The sequence below is a fragment of the Scyliorhinus torazame genome, chromosome 3 (assembly GCF_047496885.1).
Source record: "Scyliorhinus torazame isolate Kashiwa2021f chromosome 3, sScyTor2.1, whole genome shotgun sequence".
Lineage (NCBI taxonomy): Eukaryota > Metazoa > Chordata > Chondrichthyes > Carcharhiniformes > Scyliorhinidae > Scyliorhinus > Scyliorhinus torazame.
In genome coordinates, this window is record NC_092709.1 from 190,902,383 (window position 1) to 190,928,880 (window position 26,498).

Here is a 26,498-nt window from a genome sequence, read left to right on the forward strand (position 1 = left end):
ATCCTAGCTACGGAACACTCCCATCCCCACCCAAGAAGCATTCAACCAGCCCATCGGTGGTGGCAACACTCCAGTCGTTGAATCAACTGCGACAACATTTTGGCCTTAGCGAAATGTCCGACAAAACCCCCAACTGCAACAACCGCAAGTTTGCGCTGGCGCTCATAGACACCTTCAAAAGGTGCAGACTGGACAGGGGATGCTGACAGTTAAGGACGTGTCCACCAACAACAGGGTAACAACGCTCGAAGAGTTTACAAAGATTCCAACAAACGGGGCAATGGATTAGAGTACCTACAACTCAAAAACTTTCTGTGAAAAGAAACCAGGACATACCCATGACCGCCACGACGATCACTACTAGAGGAACTGCTGGACCCGGACATCTTGGGGAAAGGGAACTGTAGTGACATGTACGGAAGACTGCTAAGGGTGGGCCAATGCCCAACTGGACGAGACAAGGGAAAAGTGGGAGGAAGACTTGGACACTGCACAGGGTCAACTTCACCTCCACATGTGCAAGGCTTAACCTAACACAGCTAAAAGTGGTACACAGCCCACTTGACCAGAACCCGAATGAGCAGGTTCTTCCCGGAGGTGGAGGACAGAGGCGAACAATGCCAAGGAGGCCCGGCCAACCACACCCACATCCAATGCCCCAGACTTTGAGTACTGGACAGCCTTCTTCAAGGCTATGTCCAAAGTGGTGGGGATGAGGGTGGAGCCGTGCCAGAGAGTGGCAATCTTCGGGGTATCAGAACAGCCAGATCTCTTCATGGGGAGGAGGGCTGACGCTCTTGCCTTTGCCTTCCGGATCGCCCGCCGAAGAATCCTGCTCGGCTGGCGGTCAGCAGTGCTGCCTAAAGTGGCTGACTGGCTGTCTGACCTGTCGGAATTTCTCCAAATGGAGAAAATCAAATTGAAAATGAAATGAAAATCGCTTATTGTCACAAGTAGGCTTCAAATGAAGTTACTGTGAAAAGCCCCTAGTCGCCACATTCCGGCGCCTGTTCGGGGAAGCTGTTACGGGAATTGAACCGTGCTGCTGGCCTGCCTTGGTCTGCTTTCAAAGCCAGCGATTTAGCCCTGTGCTAAACAGCCCCTGAAATTCGCCATCCATGGGTCGGAAAAGGGCTTCCACAGAACCGGGGAGCCATTCACTCGGTTGTACCAAGACCTGTTTGAAGCCAACAACTAGGTAGCCAAAGACCAAGAAAGAGTTGCCACGACGCAGAAGGGAAGAAAAGGGGAGGGGGGGTGGGGGGCGCGTCAGGAAAACCAGCAATTCAACCAGACCCAACAGGAGAACCAGGGGTCACAGGGAAGAGGAGGGCAGGAGTAACAACAATGGGAATCGGGGGGGAAAAGTGAGCGACACGGAGGGACCACAATTGCCACAGCAAACACTGAGGAAAGAGGAAACCTGATATATCCATGTAAATAGCTAAAACCGATCTCGATGTGAATAGTAAATAACTCTAATGGTACGCCTAATGTACTCTCTTGCATAATTCTCACTTCTGTTCGTTTTTATATTTGTTGTTATGTACACCAAAAAAACTAATAAAAACATTTTTTATAAAAATTCACCCTGATCCTGCCTTTCCAACTCTCCCCCCCCCCCCCCCCCCCCCCCCCCAATATCCCTTGATTCCTTTAGCTCCAAGAGCTCTATCTAATTCCTCCTTGAAATTGCACAACATTTTGGCCTTGATTACTTTTTGTGGAAGTAAATTCCACAGATTTACCACTCTTTGGGTTCTCCTCACCTCTGTCCTAAACAGTTTACCCCTTATCCTCAAACTATGACCCCTAGTTCTGGACTCTCCCACAATCTGGAGGGAATATTCTTTCTGAATATACCCTGTCTTATCCTATTAGAATTTTATAAGTTTCTATGAGATCCCCTCTCCGCCTTATAAACTCCAATTAATATCCTAACCAACTAGTCTCTCATCATATAACAGTCCCACCATCCTAGGAATCAGCCTGGTAAAACCTTTGCTGCACTCCCTCCATAGCGAGAACATCATTCCTCAGATAAGGACACCAAAACTTACATGATACTCCAGGTGTGGCCTCACCAATGCTCTATATAATTATAGCCATGATTGGGAAGTGGATGGTGGTGATCCGGGGGAGGGGGGGGGGGGGGTTGGTCGGTGTGGAGTAGAGGCAGCATCATGTTAGAGTATGAGTTTGGGGCAGTGGTAACAGCGCCTCCGCTATTCCCACCGGCATGGTACTTCACCAGCCCCGTGTTGGTGGTGGCCCGGAGAGTATGGGGGCAATGGAGGGAACATGTGGGAGCAGAGGGAGCCTCTGTTTGGTCTCCAATCTGCAATAATCATCGGTTTGCCCCGGGGAGGCTGGATGGAGGGTTTCAGAGATGGCAAGAGTAGGGATCGAGGGGATGGGAGATCTGTTCATAGAGGGGAGCTTTCCCAGCCTGACGGATTTGGAGGAGAAATATGAATTGACGGGAGGGAATGAGTTTAGGTACCTGCAGGCGCGGGACTTCCTACGCAGGCAGGTCTCAACCTTCCTGCTCCTACCACCAAGGGGAATACATTACAGGGTAGTTTCCAGAGTATGGGTGGGAGAGGGGAGGGTTTCGGACATCTATAAAGAACTCATGGGATCAGAGGAAACGCAGACCGAGGAGCTGAAACACAAATGGGAAGAGGAGTTAGGAGGAGAGATGGAGGATGGTCTCTGGGCGGATGCGTTGAGTAGAGTCAATGCGTCCACATCATGCTCCAGGCTCAGCCTGATACAATTTAAGGTTGTTCACCGGGCACACATGACAGTGGCCCGGATGAGCAGGTTCTTTGCGATAGAAGGTGTGCGGGAGGACCAGCAAACAATGTTCATATGTTCTGGGCATGCCCGAAGCTGAGGGGATTCTGGCAGGGGTTTGCGGATGCCATTTCCAAGGTGTTAAAAACATGGGTGGCACCAAGTCCAGAGGTGGCAATTTTTGGAGTGTCGGAAGATCCAGGAATCCCAGAGGAGAAAGAGGCAGACGTTCTGGCCTTTGAACAAAGAACAAAGAAAAGTACAACACGGGAACAGTCCCTTCGGCCCTCCAAGACTGCGCCGGCCATGCTGCCCATCTAAACTAAAATCTTCTACACTTCCGGGGTCCATGCCCCCCTCTTCCCATCCTATTCATGTATTTGTCAAGATGCCCCTTAAATGTCACTATCGTCCCTGCTTCCACCACCTCCTTCAGCAGCGAGTTCCAGGCACCCACTACCCTCTGTGTAAAAAAACTTACCTCGTACATCTCTTAAACCTTGCCCCTCGCACCTTAAACCTAGTAATTGACCCTCTACCCTGGGGAAAAGTCTCTGACTATTCACTCTGTCTATGCCCCTCATAATTTTGTAGACCTCTATCAGGTCGCCCCTCAACTTCTTTTGTTCCAGTGAGAACAAACCAAGTTTATTCAACCTCTCCTCATAGATAATGCCCTCCATACCAGGCAACATCCTGGTAAATCTCTTCTGCACCCTCTCTAAAGCCTCCACATCCTTCTGGTAGTGTGGCGACCAAAATTGAACACTATATTCCCAAGTGTGGCCTAACTAAGGTTCTATACAGCTGCAACATGGACTTGCCAATTTTTATACTCAGTGCCCCGACCAATGAAGGCAAGCATGCCGTATGCCTTCTTGACTACCTTCTCCACCTGTGTTGCCCCTTTCAGTGACCTGTGGACCTGTACACTAAGATCTCTCTGACTGTCAATACTCTTGAGGGTTCTACCATTTGCCTCCCTGGTAGCCCGGAGGTGGATACTATTAGCTTGGACGGACTCTCAACCCCCGAAGTCAGAGACCTGGCTCACTGACACGGCTAGCTTTTTCTCTCTGGAGAAAATCAAATTCGCCCTGAGAAGGTCAATGTCGGGGTTTGTCCGGAGGTGGCTGCCGTTCGTCGACATCTTTAGAGAAAATTAATGTCAGCTGAGTGGGGGAGGGGGGGTTAGCTTAGATTAGTGTGTTGGAAAGGTGGGACCTGTGAAGGAGGAAGATAGCCTTTGCACTATGTTTATATTTGTATGTACACTGTTTCTTCTGCTTGGTTATAAAATCACATACCTCAATAAACTGTTTTATAAAAAAAAAAGATAATGGACTCTAGCAACTTTCCTGCTACCAACGTTAGGCTCACTGGTCTATAGTTCCCTGTTTTCCCTCTACCTCCCTTTTTGAATAGCTGAGTTATATTTGCTACCCTCCAATCTGTAGGAACCATTCCAGAGCCCAAAGAATTTTGGAAATTGGTTGCAAATAGATCTACTATTTCTCGGGCTATTTCCTTAAGTACTCTGAAATGAAGATTATCAGGCTCTGAAGATTTATCTGCCTTCAATCCCGTTAATGACCCCAAAACCATTTCTCTACTAATACTAATTTCCTCCAGCTCCTCACTAAAACTTGTGTTTCTCAGAACTTCTGGTACATTATTCATGACTTTCTTTGTGAAGACATAAGCACAGTACGAATTTAGTTCCTTAGCCATTTCTTTGCTTCCCGTTATGAATTTCCACCGTTTCTGACTGTAAGGGGCCTACATTTGTTTTATCAAACGTTTTCTCTTCAGCTACCTATAGAAACTTTTACAGTATGTTTTTATGTTCACTACTAGCTTACTTTTATATTACATTTTCCCCACAATCAATCCCTTGGTCCGCCTTTGCTGAATTTTAAACTGTTCCCAATCCTTGGGCCTATCGCTTTATCTTATTTGTGTATCCCTTCTTTGAATCTAATACTATCTCTCATTTCACTTGTAGACCATGGTTTGGCCACGGTTTCTTTTCTACTCATGTGCCAAATAGGAATAAACAACTTTTGGAGTTCACCTATTCGTTCCTTGAATACCTGCCATTGCCTACTGTCCTTCCTTTCAGCAATGTTTCCCAGCCCATCATGGCCAACTCGTGCCTCATGCAGTCGTAATTACCTTTATTGAGATTCAGGACCTTAGTCTCAGAATCAACTACCTCATCGTATTATGATCACTCATCCCCAAGGGTTCTCTTAACACGATTGCCAGCTAATCATTTATCATTGCACAACACCCAGTAAAAGATGGCCCGTTCCCTTGTTGGTTCCTCAACGTATTGCTCCAGAAAAGCATCCCGTATACACTCCAGAAATTCCTCCTCTAATGTACTTGTAACTAATTTGACAATATGTAAATTAAAGTTGCCCATAATCACAGATGTTCTTCTATTGCATGCATCTCTGATTTCCTGTTTAATGCTATTCCCAACATTACCACTGCAACTACAGTTTGGTAATCTGTACACCACCCCTGCAAATGTTTTTTGCCCTGTGGTGTTTCTCAACTCGACCCACACAGATTCCACATCGTCTGTGTTAATACTTTTCTCTAATCAACAATGCAACTCCACCACCTTTTTCCTTTTCTCTCTGTTCTTTCTAAAAACTGAATAGCCCTCGATGTTTGGTTCCTATCCTTGGTAACCTTGGAGTCATGTCTCCCTAATCCCAACTATATCTTACCCTTTTACATCTAGCTGTGGAACTAATTCATCCATTTTTATTTTGAATGCTCTGAGCATTCAGGTACAACAACTTGAGGCTAGTCCTTTTATTGTTCCTTAACCCTACTATTTATTCTAGTGTCATGATCTGATAGAATCCCTACAGTTCAGAAGGAGATCATTTGGCCCATCAAGTCTGCACTGACCCTCTGAAAGAGCACCCTATCCCCCTAACCCTGCCTAGGCCAATTTAACATAGCTAATCCACATAACCTGCACATCATTGGATTGTGGGTGGAAACCAGAGGACCTGGAGGAGACCCACGCAGACATAGGAAGAAAGTACAAACTCCACACAGTCAATCAAGGTCAGAATCAAGCCCAGGTCTCTGGTGATGTGAGGCAGTGCTAACCAGCACATTTCTCATCTCCTTCAACGTGATGGTGAAATCCTCATCCAAGTGCTTTTTAAGGGTTGAGGTTTCCAGCCTCCACTATCTTCCCAGGCAGTGCATTCCAGATTCTTACCACCCTCTTGAGGGAAAAAATGTTTTCTCAAATCTCCTGCACTTCACCCTTGATTGTCCTCACAATCCAAGAGAAACAGCTGCTTCCTATTTACCCTGTCCAAATCCCTCAATCTTATACACCTCAATCATATCTCCCCTCCGCCTTCCCTGCTCTAAAGAAAACAATCCAAGCCTACGCAGTCTCTCCTTTATAGCTCGGATGCTCCATCCCAGGCAGCATCCTGTTGAATCTCCTCTGTATGTCCTCTATTTCAATCACCTTCCTACAGTGAGGTGACCAGGACTCTGCACACTATTCCAGCTGTGGCCTAATCAACGTTCTGTACAGCTCCATCATAATCTCCTTGCTCTTATATTCTATGCCGCGATTGCAAATGTCCTATATGCCTTCTTAACCACCCTATTCACCTGCTCTACCACCTGCTGAGATCTACGAACAAGTTCCCCAAGATCCATCTGTTCCTCTGAGCTTCCTTGTGTACTGCCATTGATTGCATACTCCCTTGTCCTGTTTCTTCTTCCAAACTGCATCACCTCGCACTTATCAGCGTTAAATACCATCTGCCACTGTTCTGCCCATGTGAAAAACCCATCTATATCTTCCTGTAACCTGCGACCCTCTTCACTGTTAACCACCCTACCAATCTTGGTGTCGTCTGCAAACATACTAATTATCCCCCATGTCCTCGGCTATATCATTTATTTATATATACGGTAAGGGACCCAACACTGATCCCTTTGGTATGCTGCTGGACATTGGCCTCCAGTTACTCATACAGCCATCTCCCACCATCTTTTGTGTCCTATTACCGAGCCAGTTTTGGGTCTATCTTGACAAATTTCCTTGAATTCCACATGCTTCAACTTTCTCAATCAGTCTCCCATGTGGGACTTTGTCAAGGGCTTTGCTAAAATCCATGTAAACTACATCAACTGCACTTCCTTCATCCACACCCTAGGTCACTTTATCAAAAAATTCTATCAAATTTGTTGGGCGTGTCCTCCCTCTGACAGCCATGCTGACTATCCCTATTCAACCGATGTCTTTCCAAATGGAAATTAGTTCCCTCCTTCAGAATTTTCTTCAATAGTTTCCTTACCACTGACATGAGACTCGCCGGTCTGGTTTATGGTTTCATGGTTTATCTCTACCACTGTTCTTGAAACATGGAACAACATTAACTGTTCTCCAGTCCTCTGGCACTTCACCTGTGGCCAGAGAGGAGTTGAAAACTTGGGTCAGGGGCCCTGCAATTTCCTGCCTTGCCTCCCACAGCAGCCTGGGATGCAATTCATCCAGGCTTGGGATTTGTCTATTTTTAAGCCCGTCAAAGCTTCAATACCTCCTCAACTCCTGTGTCAAACTGCTCAATGTCGTCACAGTTCAATTTCCTGAATTCTGGAGCTGAGAAGCTTCAGCTGCTGAAAGGCCGAAGCAACTTGACTACCCACTGTAAAACTAGCAAAATAGGTTAATTCAAAGACAACCTGCCTCATTAACGTATATTTAAAATACCAGCACATTTGGTTGCCTGCCCCCTGCCCTGCTCTGGTAAACCTGCAAGTCCGGTTGGAGCCGGTTTCCAAACTCAGAATTTTTCGCAATTTAACCTCCAAGCGCTGAGCCATGTTTTTATGAGGCAATATGGTGGCACAGTGGTTAGAACTGCTGCCTCACAGCGCCAGTGACCTGGGTTCAATTTCGCCCTTTGGTGACTGTGTGGGGTTTGCACATTCTCCCAGTATCACATGGATTTCCTCCGGGTGCTCCAGTTTCCTCCCACAGTCCAAAGATGTTCAGGTTAGGTAGATTGGCATTGCTAAATTGTCCCTTAGTGTCCAAAACGTTCGGTGGGGTTATGGGGATGGGGTGGTGGAGTGGTCCTGGGCGGGGTGTTCTTGAGGAGGGCTGGTGCAGACCCGATGACCAAATGACTGTCTCCTGTATTGTAGGGATTCTATGATTCTACCTTCCCCTTGTGCTTCAGTAAGGATTGTTCAATCAGGTTAACGAGATGCACAGTCTCTTCTTAGGGTGCCATGCTACTTGATTTTTAAGTTCCAGCACAAAAATCCACATATGGTCTGTTGATCTAACTGTAAGTATGATGAATGGCAAACATTGCTTGTTCACTGACCACAAAGTCTGGGCTAATATCTTCAGATGCTTTTGTTTAAAAGGGAGTAGAACTGATTTACTGGAGAGCTTGCTGTTTGATGTTATCTCTTAATTGTTTCTGACACTTCTCTTAAACCTAAAATTGATGTGGATTTGATTTTTTACAGGTTTTATTAGCCGTGGGTATCAGTCAATCTTCCAGGCACCCAGATCCTGGTCATCCGTAAGTAAAACCTAATTTTGTTTAAAATGGTGCACATATGCTTTTAATGGAGTGAAAATAAGGGAAATTATATTGATCACGACCAATCTCTAGTGGAGATTAAACATAGAAAAATACAGCACAGAACAGGCCCTTCGGCCCACGATGTTGTGCCGAACTTTTGTCCTAGATTAAGAACAAATTAATCTACACCCCATCATTTTACCGTAATCCATGTACCTATCCAATAGTCGCTTGAAGGTCCCTAATGTTTCCGACTCAACTACTTCCACAGGCAGTGCATTCCATGCCCCCACTACTCTCTGGGTAAAGATTGTTGTAGATCTAAATGTAAGTTTTTTTTGTCACAGTAGTTACTGTAATAATTATAAAAGATAGGCTTGCAGAGAACGAAGGTACAAACCAACACTAGCTTTCTTGGAAAGGTGTTTACGCAACAGGCTGTAAAGAAAGACTGTATATTTGCCTGCTCAAACAGCCAATGGTGTCATCAATATGTCACATGATTGGACTCGCTCTTAAAGTGACCTTGTTCCAACTAGGAACAAACGTGCACAACAGTTGTCACTATTCAAAATGTTTGTGATGACCATGCATTGTTTGAATTTTAGATTACCCATCCACAAAACTTGCAGTTTATATAGCTGACTTTGCATTTACTTTTCTGATTTTGTTTTTAAATTAAGGTATGGATTTACAAATATGCGCTACATTGCTTCCCTCATTAGTGGAGTTGGAATTTTTATGATGGGTGCAGGACTCTCCTGGTACCATGGAATTATTGGACTTATACACCCTCATCATATAGAATCCCTAACATGGGTAAGTTCTGTATTCAAATACTTCAGAAATAAATCTTGGAATTAATTGAAAGAAATTACAAATGATACAAGACCAAATAATTATGTATCTGAACCAAACTCCTCATTGTATAATCAATCATTTTCTAATCTGAGTGCAGTAGAATTTCAGCGGTGCCTGAATGAGACGTCTACTATCTTCCCAGGTCAGTATTTCCAAACATTTTCCCAGTCAGCTTCCTCGTATACTAGAACTATTAGCTTCAATTTGGAATACTTTTTAAAGTACCCATTCTGTCTTTCTGTGCCATGATCATGGAGGAAGTCATCCGTTATTGCAGTAACAAATTGATCTTGGTTAGATATATTTTGTTGCACTTAAACAGTGTTGATCATTTCGTCCAAAATGCCATTGAGCAGAATTGATCATCTCAATTCTAATTTCAATGATAGACATCCGTCCGTCTGAGCAATGTGCTTCAAAGAGAAGGAAGGTTGGAGAGGTTTGGTACTTTCATTTTAGTGTAATCCAAATTTTCTGTTCACCTTATACCAAATAGGCATGAATGTTTTACCTTCATAGAGGTTGCCATTTTAAATTACTTTATGCATAAGTTACAGGATGGTTTTTGTGCATTGCAGAGTAACCTCACTGACTTTAAGGAGCTGATGCTCTGTTCCAGGTTGGGGCTGATCTGTGCTGCCGCATTCTCAGCAGGCAGAAAGCTTTTCAGATGACTCACGAGTTTAACAAATAGAGTTGGCAGGTGATTATTGATGTCCGTTAACCCCCCCGCCAAAAAAAAACATGTATACCCTTTTCCCATTCATTCAATAATTATCCTGTACATTCTACTTGAGTTGACTGAGAGGACCAGGTCTGCTTTGACATCTCGATCAGTGTTGTGCTCCAGTGGTTATGCAATAGTGGTTCAAGTTAGTGTGTTGGCAAACTATTTTTACCTTTCCCATCCTTGGCATGAGGAAATACAAAATGCCTATCCTTTCTCAGGCATTTGGTCCACCTGTGATTGGAAATGTATAGAAATTGTAACTTTTATCAGGGAGTAGATGTTATAGTTTTGAAACATGATATTCCACAAGATAATAGGAATCAAAGGCATTTATTGACTTTCACAGGAATTAAACATTCAAGAATATCTATTACAATCATCAATTACATTAATTATTACACACATGCTTCAGGCATTTGCAATATACGGCTGATAAATTCACTGCGCCATATATTTTATGCTCTGAGAGATTGGCTGGTCACTTCAAAATCTGAAGTATCTGTTGTAGCACCCTCTATACCTATCTTTCACCCTTGCTTTTAATCTTTGAATTAACTGGACTTCAGTTTTAACTAGAAAAGCTCCCATAACTTGACTCACATTCAGTGTACGGTATGTGAATTTTCGAAGCTAGAGCGAACAAAGATTTTTTTTGTTGCCATTAGCAAATACTGTCTAATTCATAGATTATCATAGAATTTACAGTGCAGAAGGAGGCCATTCGGCCCATCGAGTCTGCACCGGCTCTTGGAAAGAGTACCCTACCCAAGGTCAACACCTCCACCCTATCCCCATAACCCAGTAACCCCACCCAACACTTAAGGGCAATTTTGGACACTAAGGGCAATTTATCATGGCCAATCCACCTAACCTGCACATCTTTGGACTGTGGGAGGAAACCGCAGCACCCGGAGGAAACCCACGCATACACGGGGAGGATGTGCAGACTCCGCACAGACAATGACCTAAGCCGGAATCGAACCTGGGACCCTCGAGCTGTGAAGCAATTGTGCTATCCACAATGCTACCGTGATGCCCATTGAAATCCCTTTTACTAACTGGATGTTAATAACAACTCAATCCCAAATTTAATACAAAGACTTTCAAATCTTCATGACTTATTCTGATCCTTGGCCAAACCCTGGGCCATGGGCGGAGATCGGTTAGGGACCAATAATGTTTTGTTGAAAGTAGAAAGAGTTTGAGATTCAAGACACTTAGTGAATAAAACCACAAGATTCCACGGGTTAATAAATTTTACTATACAAATTCAGAAAGATAAAACAATTTACAATATCTATTTTATACCCCAATATTCATGGCAAGTATTAGATACCTGTGAATTAACAAGTAAACTGTGGTCAGCTACACTACACAATAGATGGCAGATGTGACCAAAGCAGATTCCATGAATTTGTCAACCACCTGTTTCTCACATTGAGCCAATCAGCCTCACTGAAACTTTGTCGTCTTGTGAAGTATTCCAATCTCTACTCTTTGAAAGTCTTGCCTTGGAATTCTCTCGAAAGGTTGCTTCCAGTCAGACGGCTTCAACAATAGGCCACCTCAGAGGGTGAAATTGATCCTCTGGATCTCGGGTAGAGTTTCACCTTCCAAACACAGTTTCAGACCATCAGCTTGCCCAAGCAGAACACTACTGTTCCAAAAACATATCTTTGCCCCCAGTGTCCCTCACAATGGAGTCATCAACCTTTGGCTGCCATCTCAGATTTTCAGGGCCCCTCTCATGACTACTTTGCTCAAAGTCTGCTCCCTTCAGCTCGCTCTTGTTATGGAGTTTACTTCTCTGCGCTTTCTTCTAACTTAACGGGGCCCATGTTTGTGCCGTGGCTTTGTCCATTACCTGGAACTTTTCTTTTGGACCTCTCTGGTTTGACACCTCCCTGTTGCCCGTCTGTGTCTTCTCCCTCGGACACGCTCACCACAACGACGCTCCATATCCGGTCATCTGACCTGCCACTTTTTCTTTTCCCTTCTGCGCAGGTGTGCAGGACTGGTGTCCGGCCTGAAGAACGTTGAAAAAACAAACAAACAAACCATCCAATGTGTGGCCAGTTTCTGGCTGACACGTAAATGGGAGTCCCAAGGTTTGTTGAACCTGAGGTCCGCATGGTATTAAACTTCAAACTGATTAGTTTGAACTCCCAATTTGTTTGATGGAACATTGTGACTGAAACGAAGTGCTATGCAACTATTAATTTAGCCGTCTTGTTTTTCATGTTTAAAACCCAATTTTGAATTGAATGTTAAATAATTAATAAAATGGGGGTTAGGCATGTTAGGCTCTAATTTTTTTTTTAGCATTTTATTTACTGTTCAAATTGTTTTTCAGGCATATTTTATCCTGGCTGGTTCATTAGTATCTGAAGGAGGTAAGTGCACTGATTTGGGACACTGCCATTATATTCTCTCTCATCATTTTCATCCATGGTGGCATATTTTTCTCTCTTCAGAAGAAATATACTCACAGAAATTTCACAAAAAGGCAGTGTGCACACTTGTATAAGTCTTTTGCGATGTTTTATTCTGGTTCTGTTGAACAGCCCCTTAGTTCACTACTTAACTATATTTAGTCATTGCAATGTGAAAAATTGCCCAGGTATGTCGTGTACAAATGAGGACAAATCCTACTCAGCCAGTTACCACCCCATCAGTTTCCTCTCGATCATCAGTGAAGTGATGGAAGGAGCCAACGACAGTGCTATTAAGCAGCACTTGCTTAGTGATAACCTGCTCAGTTTGGGTTCCGCTAAGATCACTCGGCTCCTGACCTCATTGCAGCCTTGCTTCAAACATGGATAAAAATGCTGAATTCCACATTACCATCACTGAATTTTCCCACCATTAAAATTTACCATTGGCCGGACAGGGAACTAAACTACGCATATAAATATTGTAGCTTACAAGAGTAAGTTGAAGACTAGGAATCCTGCAGTGAACAATTCTCCTCCAGACGCACAAGTCTGTCTACCATCTGGAAGGCACAAGTCAGGAGTGTAATAGAATACTATTGACTTTTCTGGATGAGTGCAGCTCTAATAATACTCAAAAAGCTTGATAACATCCAGGACAAAGCCTGTTTAATTGGTACCACAGCCACTAACCACTCCCTCCACCACCAGACAGTGGCAGCAGTGTGTACCATTTGCAAGATGTGCAGCAAGAACTCACCAAGGCTCCTTTGGCAGCATATTCCAAACCCACGACTGCTGCCATTTAGATTGACCAGGGCACAGATGAATGGGAATACCACCACTGGGAAGCTCCCCTCAAAGTCATTCACTATTCTGACTTGGAAAATATCATCGTTCCTTCATTGTTACTGGGTCAAAATCCTGGAATGCTCTCCCCAACAGCCCTGTGGATAAACCTACACCACATGGACTGCAGCTGCTCAAGAATGCAGCTTGCCACCTCTTCAAGGACAATTAGAGATACGCAATAAATGGTGGCCTAGCTCACGATGTCTACATCTCATGAATGAATAAAAAAGAAACATTTGTTAATCTGATTAGGAAAATAACTAATTTGTCTCCAATTCTAATTTAACATTAAATCAAAAATCGGCACAAATTTAAAGCATCTGATTTTGTATCGGGTTGCCTTGAGAAAACATTTTAAGCAGCCATAAGAGTCAAAGTTTTGACCGCTTTAGTGGTATTCTTTTCTTTTTAATAAACATTTTATTGAGGTATTTTTTGGTTTTACAGCGACAATAAAATAAACAATATACATGAATCTATAAACATAGTGCAAAAGCCATCTTTCCCCCTTACAGGTCCCACCTTTATTAACCCCCTACACTAAGCTAAACTAACCCCCCCCCCCCCCCCCCCGCTGCCGATTAATTTTCCGCAAAGAAGCCGACGAATGGTATCCACCGGGCGAACCCTAATATTGACCCTCTCAAGGCGAACTTGATTTTCTCCAAACCGAGAAAGCCAGCCATGTCCAATAGCCAGGTCTCCGACTTCAGGGTCTTTGAGTCCCTCCAAGCTAATTATATCCCTCTCCGGGCTACCAGGGAAGCAAAGGGCAGAACGTCTGCCTCTTTCTCCTCCTGGATTCACGGATCTTCCGACCCCCCGAAAATCGCCACCTCTGGACTTGGTGCCACCCTTGTTTTTAACACCGTGGACATGACATCTGCAAACACCTGCCAGAATCCCCCAAGCTTTGGACATGTCCAGAACATGTGGACATGGTTCGCTGGCCCTCCAGCACACTTTGCGCACTTATCTTCTACCGCAAAGAACCTGCTCATCCGGGCCACTGTCATGTGAGCCTGGTGAACGACCTTGAATTGTATCAGGCTGAGCCTGGCTCATTTTGTGGACGGGTTGACTCTACTCCCCGCGTCAGCCCATAGACCATCCTCAATCTCTCCTCCCAATTCCTCTTCCCACTTGCGCTTCAGCTCCCCAGTCTGCGTCTCCTCTGACCCCATAAGTTCCTTGTAAATGTCAGAGACCCTCCCTTTTCCCACCCACCCTCTGGAAACTACCCTGTCCTGTATCCCCCTTGGTGGTAGGAGTGGGAAGGTTGAAACCCGCCTGTGTAGGACGTCCCGCACCTGGAGGTACCTGAACTTGTTTCCTCTCGCCAATCCAAATTTCTCCTCCAGCCCCCCCAAGCCAGGAAAGCTCCCCTCTATAAACATGTCCCCCGTCCTCTCAATCCCTTCTCTCTACCATCTCCGAAACCCCCCGATCATCCTTCCCAGGGGAAACCAGTGATTATTACAAATTGGAGACCTAACCGATGCTCCATTTGCTCCCATATGCCTCCTCCATTGCCCCCAGACTCTCAGGGCCGCCAGCATCACGGGGCTGGTGGAGTACCGTGCCGGTGGGAACGACAGAGGTGCCATTATCAACGCCCCTAAGCTGGTGCCCTTACATGAGGCCGCCTCCATACGCATCCATGCCGATCCTCCCCCCACTACCCACTTCCTGATCATGGCTATATTCGCCGCCCAGTAGTAGTTACTGAAGTTTGGCAGCTCCAGCCCGCGATCGTCCCGGCTCTGCTCAAGCATCCCCCTCTTTACTCGCGGGGTCTTGCCCGCCCATACAAAGCCAGTGATCACTTTTTTGACCCGTTTAAAAAAGGACTGCGGAATAAAGATGGGGAGACACTGGAACCCAAACAAGAATCTGGAGGACCGTCATCTTTACCGTCTGCACCCTCCCAGCTAGTGACAGCGGGAGCGCATCCCACTCCGAAAATTGTCCTTCATTTGGCCTACTAGTCGGGCCAGATTTAGCTTGTGCAGCCGTTCCCATTCCCGCGCCACTTGGATGCCTAGATACCTAAAGCTTCCCCCACCACTCTAAACGGCAGTTCCCCCAGTTGCCTCTCCTGTCCACTCTCCTGGACCGCAAACATCTCACTTTTCCGCATATTTAGTTTATACCCCGAAAACCAGAATCCTTATGATTTCTTCCATCCCCTCTGCTGGGTCCGAAACATACAGGAGCAGGTCGTCTGCGTAAAGCGAGACTCTGTGCTCCACCCTTCCCCCAGACCAGCCCCCTCCAGCCCCTTGAGGCACATTGCAATTGCCAGCGGCTCTATGGCTAATGCGAACAACAGTGGGGAGAGGGGGCACCCCTGTCTCATCCCCTGATGCAGCCTAACATAGTCCGATGTTGTCCAATTCGTCCGTACGCTCGCCACAGGAGCCTCATACAGCAACCTGACCCAGTCAATAAAGCTCCGCGCAAATCCGAACCGTCCCAGTACCTCCCACAGATATTCCCATTCTACTCGTCAAAGGCCTTCTCTGCGTCCATTGCGACCACTACCTCCACCTCCCTACCTTCCGGGGGCATCATGATCATGTTTAATAGCCTTCTGACATTGGCCACCAACTACCTTCCCTTAACAAACCCTGTCTGATCCTCCCCAATAACGTCTGGAACACAATCGTCAATCCTAGAGGAATAATTTTGGCCAGCAGTTTGGCGTCCACATTCAATAGGGATATCGGCCTGTAGGACCCACACAGCTCCGGGTTCTTGTCCCGCTTCAGGATCAGCGAAATCGTGGCCTATGACCTCGTCGGGGAAGCACCCCACGCTCCCTTGCCTCATTGAATGTCCTCATCAACAATGGTCCCAATATCCCAGAGAACATTTTATAGAACTCCACTGGTCCGGCCCCGGGGCTTTACCCGACTGCATGGCCTTCAGACCCTCCGCTATCACTTCCATCCCGATTGGTGCCCCCATCCCTTCTACCAGCTCCCCGTACACCTTCGGGAAATCCAGCCCCCCTAGGAAGTGCCTCATCCCCTCCAGCCCTGTTGGGGGTTCCGACCCATACAGCCTACTATAAAACTCCTTAAACCCCTTATTCACCCCTGCTGAGTCTCCAACCAGGTTCCCATCTCCATCCTTTACTTTCCCTATCTCCCTGGCTGCCTCCCACTTTCTAAGCTGCAGTGCAAGCATTCTGCTGGCCTTTTCTCCATGCTCATAAATCGCCCCCATCGCCTTTCTCAGCTGCTCCACCGCCCTCCCTGTGGTTAACAAGCCGAACTCCGCCTGTAGCCTCCGCTGTTCCCTTAAAAGTCCTGCCTCGGGTCACCGCATACCTCCTGTCGACCTGTAGTATCTCCTTTACCAGTCGGTCCGTCTCAGCCCTGTCTACCTTCTCCTTGTGGACCCGTATCATGATCAGCTTCCCTCTAACCACTGCCTTCAATGCTTCCCAGACCACCACTGCCGAAATTTCCTCCGTGTCGTTGACTTCCTGGTAGTTCTGAATACATTTCCTCAGCCGCCCGCACACCTCTTCGTCTGCTATAAGACCCACGTCTAACCTCCAGTGCGGGCGCTGGTTACTGTCTTTACTAACCTGTAGGTCAACCCAGTGCGGGGCATAGTCTGAGATTGTGATCGCCGAGTACCCCGTGTCCACCACCCCCGTCAGTAAGGCCCTGCTCAGAATAAAGAAATCAATCCGGGAGGACACTTTATGCACGTGTGAGTAGAAGGAGAACTCCTTCACCCTTGGCTGCCCAAATCTCCATGGATCCATCAACCCTTTTAGTTCCTTTGCCATAGCTGGCACCCTGCCTGTTTTTGAGCTTGACCAGTCTAAACCAGGGTCAATAACTGTGTTGAAGTCCCCTCCCATGACCAACGTATGTAAATCCAGGTCCGGTATCTTCCCCAGAATCCTCTTTATAAACTCCACATCGTCCCAATTTGGTGCATACACATTTACTAGGACCACCTGCACCCCCTCCAATTTCCCACTGACCATAATGTACCGGCCTCCTACGACCGAAACTATTCTTCCCGCCTCAAACACCACCCGCTTGTTGATCAGGATCGCGACCCCTCTAGTCTTGAGTCCAGTCCCGAGTGAAAAACCTGTCCGACCCAACCTTTCCTTAATCTAATCTGGTCAACTACTCTAAGGTGCGTCTCCTGCAGCATTACCACGTCCACCTTCAGTCCTCTCAAATGCGCGAACACACGTGCCCTCTTGACCGGCCCAATTAGCCCTTGTACATTCCAGGTGATCAGCCTAGTTGGGGAGCTCATCGCCCCCCCCCCCACCCCCCCACCCCCCCCATTCGCCGATCAGCCATCACCTTTCTTGGGCCAGTCTCCAGCACCTCCACCGGCCCGTCCCCAGGCAGCCTCCGAAAAAAACGCAAAACAAAGAAAAGATCAAGCAAGAGATCCAGCATCTGAACAAACACACCTCCATCCCCCAACAGTGCAAATGTTAAAACTCACTCATCTCTGCAACTGGCCCCAAATCAATTTCAAATAGCGTCTACAAAACGAGAAAATGAGAAACTTTTTTAAACCTGAAACGTTGCAGCAAAGTTCAAAAGTTCTCAGTCCGCCACCAGCCCTTTCCTTTTTGCAAAGTCCAGCGCTTCCTGAGGTGACTCGAAATAAAAATGTTGCTCCTTGTTCGTGACCCAGAGACGGGCCGGATTCAGCAGTCCGAACTTCACCTTTTTCTTAAAAAGGGTAGACCTGATCTGGTTAAACCCTGCTCTTCTCCTGGCCACCTTCGCACTCAGGTCCTGATAGATCCGCAGGATACTGTTCTCCCATTTACAGCTCCGTGTCTGCTTTGACCACTGTAAAATACGCTCCTTATCCAAATACCTGTGAAATTTCACCACCATTGCCCTTGGGGGTGGGGGGGGGGGGGTGTTCCATTCGAAGCTTCCTCGCGGGTGCTCTGTGAGCCCTGTCCACCTTCAAGGGCCGGGAGAATGCCCCATGCCCCAGCAGCTTCTTGAACATATCCGCTATGTATGCCCCAGCGACCGCTCCTTCGGACCCCTCCGGGAGCCCAACGATTCTCAAGTTCTGCCTACTGGACCGATTATCTAGGTCCTCTACCTTCTTCAGGAGCCTTTTCTGCTGGTCTCTCAGCATCCCCACCTCCAGCTCCGCTGTAGTTTGATGTTCCTCCTGGTCAGCCAGCGCCTTCTCTACTTTCTGGATCGCCCAATCTTAGGCATCCAATCTAAGCTCCAGCCATGCAATTGACTCTTTAATCGGGTCCAAGCAGTCCCAGTTCTACTTGGCGAAGCCCTCCTGGATAAATTGCATCAGCTGCTCCATTGACCGCTGGGTCGACAAGAAAGAGGTCCGGTCATCCGCCATGCTTTCTCCCCCTGCAGCTTCAGCCAAAGCCTTCTCTCTCCATCTTTTTCTGCCTTTGCAAGCACTTCTGGTCCTCCTCTCCATGCACCGATGTAGGAATCCATTACCCAATTGCCTCTGTATTCGATTTTTCAAATCAAGTCCGGTAAAAAATTGACGCAAAAGGTCCAAAAGTCCGACCCGAGCGGGAGCCACCGAATGTGTGACTTCCTCCTTCATAGCCGTTACCGGAAGTCCTCTAGTTGGTATTCTAAACTAGGAATGTTTTGTACGCCTGGCTATTGCATCTAAATATCCTGCTTACATTCCTACATTGTAAATACAACTATCTGTTATGCTCAATTTGTTTTCTTTTTTTTTCTTCCAATGGGAACTGAATTGTCTGTTCTATTCAGTTATATTCTTCCTCTTCACCTCTTGCTTAGTAGTATTTGGAGAAAAGAAAGTTGCTGTTTACCTAACTTTTTAATTTTCTCATTGATTTTGTTATTATAAAGCTTGAAAACTTTGAGTTTCCAGGGATAAAGTAGTTTTGTTAACATTCCGTTGTATTTTCCTTACAGCAACGCTTTTAGTGGCAGTCAATGAACTCCGAAAGAGTGCTCAAGCTAAAGGAATAAACTTCTATCAGTACGGTATGCCAATTTTGTATTTAATATAATAGCAACATACTTTTAACAAAAAACTCCAACTGCTCTGCAAATATATGACGTATCCTGTCAGCAGGGTATGTGTGTGTGCAGGGGAATGTTCCACAAAACTCAGTAAGTATTTACTATAGATGTTAATATGAATGGGGACGAAAATACAGTACACAGTTTAATATTCTACTGAATATTGGCACCAATTAAAATGGAGGCAAAAGTTCCAGATATCCATTCTTCTGGTTCCACATGAGATCCTTCACATCTTTCAAATTTCCCACTCCCAACACTGGGTAGTCTTGAGCAGAGGTGAGTATTTTAAAGGATAGAAGATGAAATACAAATATGTTTCATAAAGGAGTAATAACAAACTGGAAATGATCTTCAGCTTCTTCATCCAAGGTTGTCCTTCAATCATAAAGGCCAGAAATCTGGATGTTCATTGATGATTAAACAGTGTTCAGTACCATTTGTGACTCCTTCTATTGTGAAATAGCCCTGTGCTCAAATATAGCAAGAACTGGAGAACATTGAGGCTTGGGCTGATCAAGGGCAAGTAAAATTTGTGCCACACAAATGACAGGCAATAATCAACTCCAACAAAAAAGAATCTAACCATCTCCCCATGACATTCCACTGCATTAGCATAGCAAAATTCCCCATATCCTGGGGATTGCCATTGACCAGAAACTTAACTGGACCCTGCCATATAAATACTGTGGCTACAGGAGCAGGTCAGAAACTGGAAAATGAGTGGTGAATAACTCACTTTCTAACTCCCCAAAGCCTTCCCACCATCTACAATGCACAAATCTGGAGTGAATTACTCTCAATTTCCCAGATGAATGCAGTTCCATCAGTAGTCTATGCTCAAAATTGTTCAGAACACAGCAGCCTGCTTGATCAGCACTCCCTTTCACCACCTTAAATGTTAATTCCCTCCACCACAGGTGCAGAGTGGCAACTGTGTGTACCATATACAAGATGTACTGCAGCAACTCGCCAAGCCTCGTTCAACAGCACCACCCAAACCAGTGGTCTCTACCACCTAGAAAGACCAGGGTAGCAGATGCATGGAAGTACCATCACCTGTAAGTTCCCTTTCAAATCACACCATCCTGACTTGGAACTGCATTGCCACTCCTTCACTATCACTGGGTTAAAATCCTGACACACCCTGACAGTATTATGAATTACCTACAACAGATGGACTGCAGTGAGTTAAGAAAGCCCTGCGCCACCATCTTCTCAAGGACAGTTGGGGATGGGCAACAAATGTAGGCATTGCCTGCAATGCTCTCATTCCATGCACATTTTTTAAATCAATAGATTACGGTATTTAGTGTTATTCTTAATCATATTTTTGACAATTTTGTTGGTTCTTCATATTATCCTTGTTTCAAGACCTTGACATGTCTGAAATGTTATCACAAGCACTGCCTCATCCAGTTTCATTGTGACATTCTAGGCACATTTTACTTCTTACATCACCAACCCACAGCGCCTCCCACCCCACCGAAACTACTATGGAACTAAGGGGTAACACTGGTTGGGCTGAGTTTGGGATAGTTTTTGAACATGCGGTCAGAAGTCTTTGAATGACAGTGGCCTGAGGCCCTAAAGCACCAGACAAATCTGGTAGGAAATGGCTAACTTGTGTGCCATATATATGCAAGTGGATTCTCTAAACTTTGGGGTTTAAATTGGGGTGGCACAGTGGTTAGCACTGCAGCCTCACGGCACAGTGGACCCAGGTTGGATCCCAGCCCAGGGTCACTCTCTGGAGTTTCACATTCTCCCCACGTCTTTGTGGGTCTCACCCCCACAAAGAACAAAAGAACAAAGAAAAGTACAGCACAGGAACAGGTCCTTCGGCCCTCCAAGCTGTGCCGACCATGCTGCCCATCTAAACTAAAATCTTCTACACTTCCAGGGTCCATATCCCTCTATTCCCATCCTATTCATGTATTTGTCAAGATGACCCTTAAACGTCACTATGTCCCTGCTTCCACCACCTCCTCCGGCAGCGAGTTCCAGAAACCCACTACTCTCGTGTAAAAAAAACTTGCCTTGTACATCTCCTCTAAACCTTGCCCCTCTCATCTTGAAGTATGCCCCCTAGTAATTGACCCCTCTACCCTGGGAAAAAGCCTCTGACTATCCACTCTGTCTCTGCCCCTCATAATTTTGTAGACCTCTATCAGGTCGCCCCTCAACCTCGGTCGTTCCAGTGAGAACAAACCAAGTTTATTCAACCTCTCCTCATAGCTAATGCTCTCAATACCAGGCAACATCCTGGTAAATCTCTTCTGCACCCTCTCTAAAGCCTCCACATCCTTCTGGTAGTGTGGCAACCAGAATTGAACACTATACTCCAAGTGTGGCCTAACTAAGGTTCTATACGGCTGCAACATGACTTGCCAATTTTTATACTCCGTGCCCCGGCCAATGAAGGCAAGCATGCCGTATGCCTTCTTGACTACCTTCTCCACCTTTGTTGCCCCTTTCGGTGACCTGTGGACCTATACACCTAGATCCCTCTGACTGTCAATACTCTTGAGGGTTCTACCATTCACTGTATATTCCCTACCTGCATTAGACCTTCCAAAATGCATTACCTCACATTTGTCCGGATTAAACTCCATCTGCCATCACTCCGCCCAAGTCTCCAAACAATCTAAATCCTGCTGTATCCTCTGACAGTCCTCCGAGCTATCCGCAACCCAAAGATATGCAGGTTAGGTAGATTGGCCACGCTAAATTGCCCTTAATTGGATTTTCTTTTCATACTTTGAATGTATTTTCATGGGGATCAGAAAGTGAAGGAAAAGTTGAGTAAATTAAAAGTTGCTGTAGTGTTGTGGCAAATTATGAAATTATTCAAAGAGCACTCTTTGTACCCCATTCAGTGAATTTCACATAAGAACTAGGAGCAGGAGTAGGCCATCTGGCCCCTCGGGCCTGCTCCACCATTCAATGAGATCATGGCTGATCTTTTGTGGACTCAGCTCCACTTTCCGGCCCAAACACCATAACCCTTAATCCCTTTATTCTTCAAAAAACTATCTATCTATATCTTTAAAACATTTAATGAAGGAGCCTCTACTGCTTCACTGGGCAAGGAATTCCATAGATTCACAACCATTTGGGTGAAGAAGTTCCTCCTAAACTCAGTCCTAAATCTACTTCCCCTTATTTTGAGGCTATGCCCCCTAGCTCTGCTTTCACCCGCCAGTGGAAACAACCTGCCCGCATCTATCCTATCTATTCCCTTCATAATTTTATAAGTTTCTATAAGATCCTTCTAAATTCCAACGAGTACAGTCCCAGTCTACTCAACCTCTCCTCGTAATCCAACCCCTTCAGCTCTGGGATTAACCGAGTGAATTTCCTCTGCACACCCTCCAGTGCCAGTACATCCTTTCTCAAGTAAGGAGACCAAAACTGAACACAATACTCCAGGTGTGGCCTCACTAACACCTTATGCAATTGCAGCATAACCTCCCTAGTCTTAAACTCCATCCCTCTAGCAATGAAGGACAAAATTCCATTTGCCTTCTTAATCACCTGTTGCATCTGTGAACCAACTTTTTGCGACTCATGCACTAGCACACCCAGGTCTCTCTGCACAGCAGAATGTTTTAATATTTTATCATTTAAATAATCCCTTTTGCTGTTATTCCTACCAAAATGGATAACCTCACATTTGCCAACATTGTATTCCATCTGCCAGACCCTAGCCCATTCACTTAGCCTATCCAAATCCCTCTGCAGACTTCCAGTATCCTCTGCACTTTTTGCTTTACCACTCATCTTAGTGTCGTCTGCAAACTTGGACACATTGTCCTTGGTCCCCAACTCCAAATCATCTATGTAAATTGTGAACAATTGTGGGCCCAACACTGATCCCTGAGGGACACCACTAGCTACTGATTGCCAACCAGAGAAACACCCATTAATCCCCACTCTTTGCTTTCTATTAATTAACAGGTTAATGATCTGTCATTGTAGATTTTGTATATCAATTATTTTCATAGATTACTGTATAAATATTAAAAACGTGCCTATCTCCCTCAATACATGACCTTGCAGACATTATACACTCAATATATACACTATAAACACTAAATTTAGGTTTGTGTTATTTCATTTTTCTGTTCTTTTTTGGGGGCAAGGCATAAAACAAATGGGTTATTGTACATGATTTAAGTACAGTAAGAAATCTTGCAACACCAGGTTAAAGTCCAACAGGTTTTTTTGGAATCGCTAGCTTTCAGAGCACAGCTTCTTCATCAGGTGACTCACCTGATTTAAGATTCAGTAGGGCTCGCAGTATGGTATATTTGCATGTGCTAGAAGCTGCAAATATTAAGACATAAGGCCCTGTTCTTTGCAGGCAGAAAGAACATGTGCACGCATTGTGCCTGTTTCAGCTAAACAAAATAAGTAACAGTCATTCGCTGATGTATTCCTCAGGCAATGCCATTACCAATTGGGTCATGCTGTCTGGCTTAAATTTCAAACAATGCTTGGCAGGTAACTGTTCATCACCAACTGGTGCATTCTCATGAGAACACTTATACCAATGAGACCAATCAGCACCCCCCCCTCATGTAAGATAAATTGTTGCTTTCCCCCTTAGAATGGTATTGGTATTTTAGTGAAATGATCTGATGAATGCAAGAAAATAGCTTCGACGCATCTCTTTTTTTCAGGAATTGATTATCGGGTGTAAGTTTGTTTGAGGATTATCTCAAGTAAATATTCAACATGGATTCAGGAGCAGGTCCCACCTGACCAACTGCTTTAAGCTTTTTTGAAAATATAATATCTTAATTGGTCTTTGATAAGCCCTGTCATAAATAAATATTTGCATTTGTTAGGCACTTTTACAATCTCCAGTGCTTTACAGCCAATGAAGTACTGTAATAGTACTGTACTTTCAAGCCGTGTGTTTGTTATAGGAAACATAGCAGCTAACTTACACTCTGACAACAGGAAGATAATGACCAGCTAATCTGTTTCCTTTCATTAATTTAAGGGACACAGATTAATCAGAACACCAGGAATGGCTCTTCAGAATTCTAGCATAGGATATTTTTCATCCACCCAAGCAGGCAGATAGGGCCTTAGTTAAATGTCTCATCTGAGATAGCACTTCCAACAGAGTGCAGTGCTCCCTCGGTACTGCACCAGAGTGTCAGTTTTGATATTGTGCTTGGAAAGAGGGCCTGAGGGCGAGGTCCTGCAGGCAGATTTTGGGGAGAAAGAAACCAGCAATCGGGACCTCCGAGGTTGTGACCTGGATTGCTCCCATAGGAAGATAGAGCAGATGAATATGTGGCTGGAAAGATGGTGCAGAAGTGAGATGGATTAAATTCTTGCAACTTGAATCTGGAACCTTGAGATTCTGTGTGCTATCAACTGAACTATAGCTGACACTATGGTGTACTTGTACTTTTTAAAAGCATTTGAAAAGTGTCATATAGAGAAGTGTCCTGTGGAATGCACATCCGGTTCTCTGTTGGAACTCCAAGGCACTTCTCTTGTCCTGGAAAGGCACATAATGCAGGTAGTTTGTCAGCTGGAGTAGCTCAAGCTCAAAATATTAAAGTTGTAACAGAAGCCAACATCAGTGCAGTGCATTGGTCAGGATGAGGGTTTATGGATGGCACATTTCTGGAGGCAGTGGGAATGGGTGACCAGGTAGTGTCCTGAATGCATCTCACTCACCAACTAGTATTCACTTCTAAATATTGGTGAGAGTGATCCCTCTGGACAGTGCAGCCATACCCAAGTCTACACACCATGTCTATGGCCACATAAACCTCCATTTGTCCCAACAACAGAATTCCCATCACTATTGCTTTTCCAATCTTCCTTACTGTGTATAAGGGAACAGAAGGAAGATTGGAAAAGCAATAGTGATGGGAATTCTGTTGTTGGGACAAATGGAGGTTTATGTGGCCATAGACACTAATCCAAGATGGTATTTTGTCTCCCTGTTAGCAGGGTCAAGGATGTCATTGAGGAGCTGCAGAGTACTCTTGAGGCAAGGAGGATGAACAGCCTGAGGTTGTCCATATGAGTAGCAATAACATAAAAATGTGACACTGCAGGCAGATTTCAGGGAGTTTGGAAAGAAACAAGCAAGTCAGACCTCTGTCCACGTGCTAACGAATATAGAAATATGAAGATAGATGAACGTGTGGCTGGACAGAAGTCAAAAAAGAGGGCTTTAGATTATGGGTCTTTGGAACAGATTCTGGGGGAAGTTGATCTTTACTGGCCTGATGTGTCGCACTTGAACAGAGCTGGGGCTAGTGGGGAGAGTTTAAGTCAACTTGCTGGCAAGTGGGAACTGGAAGAGAGAACAACGTAGGTGCACAAAAAATCGAGACGGATAGCACTGGAGGAAGAAAAAGTAAGGTATTGGGTGGAGTCAAAGTAAGATGAATGTAATAATATCGAAATTAGGTTTAATTGAGCACGAATGTGAATGCACAGAGTAAGAATAAGGGGCAAAATTCTCCCGAAACGGCGCGATGTCCGCCGAGTGGCGCCCAAAACGGCGCCAATAAGACGGGCATCGCACCACCCCAAAGGTCCGGAATGCTCCGCATCTTTGGGGGCCGAGCCCCAACATTGAGGGGCTAGGCCGACGCCGGAGGAATTTCCGCCCCGCCAGCTGGCGGAAACGGCCTTTGTTGCCCCGCCAGCTGGCGCGGAAATGACATCTCGGGGCGGCGCATGCGCGGGAGCGTCAGCGGCCGCTGACAGTTTCCCACGCATTCGCAGTGGAGGGAGTCTCTTCCGCCTCCGCCAGGGTGGAGACCGTGGCGGAGACGGAAGGGAAAGAGTGCCCCCACGGCACAGGCCCGCCCGCGGATCGGTGGGCCCCGATCTCGGGCCAGGCCACGGTGGGGGCACCCCCCCGGGGCCAGGACCCCGGAGCCCGCCCACGCCGCCTTGTCCCGCCGTTCAAAAGGTGGTTTAATCCACGCCGGCGGGACAGGCAATTTATCGGCGGGACTTCGGCCCATCCGGGCCGGAGAATCGAGCGGGGGAGCCCGCCAACCGGCGCGGCGCGATTCCCACCCCCGCCGAATATTTGGGGGCGGGATTCACGCCAGCCCCCGGCGATTCTCCGACCCGGCGGGGGGTCGGAGAATGAATCCCCAGGTTTGTAAATCGTACAGTG

The 26,498-nt window shown here is 45.9% G+C and overlaps 1 protein-coding gene across 2 annotated transcripts in view; it reads left to right on the forward strand.

The window, feature by feature from the left end:
* Positions 1–26,498, forward strand: part of slc30a9 (solute carrier family 30 member 9) — a 201,548-nt gene that overhangs the window by 141,933 nt on the left and 33,117 nt on the right. For both annotated transcript variants that reach the window (XM_072496665.1, XM_072496666.1), the window contains 4 exons: positions 8,338–8,393; positions 9,080–9,215; positions 12,341–12,380; positions 19,217–19,288. In XM_072496665.1, coding sequence (XP_072352766.1) covers positions 8,338–8,393; positions 9,080–9,215; positions 12,341–12,380; positions 19,217–19,288 — 304 coding nt within the window. The remainder of the gene's footprint in view (positions 1–8,337; positions 8,394–9,079; positions 9,216–12,340; positions 12,381–19,216; positions 19,289–26,498) is intronic.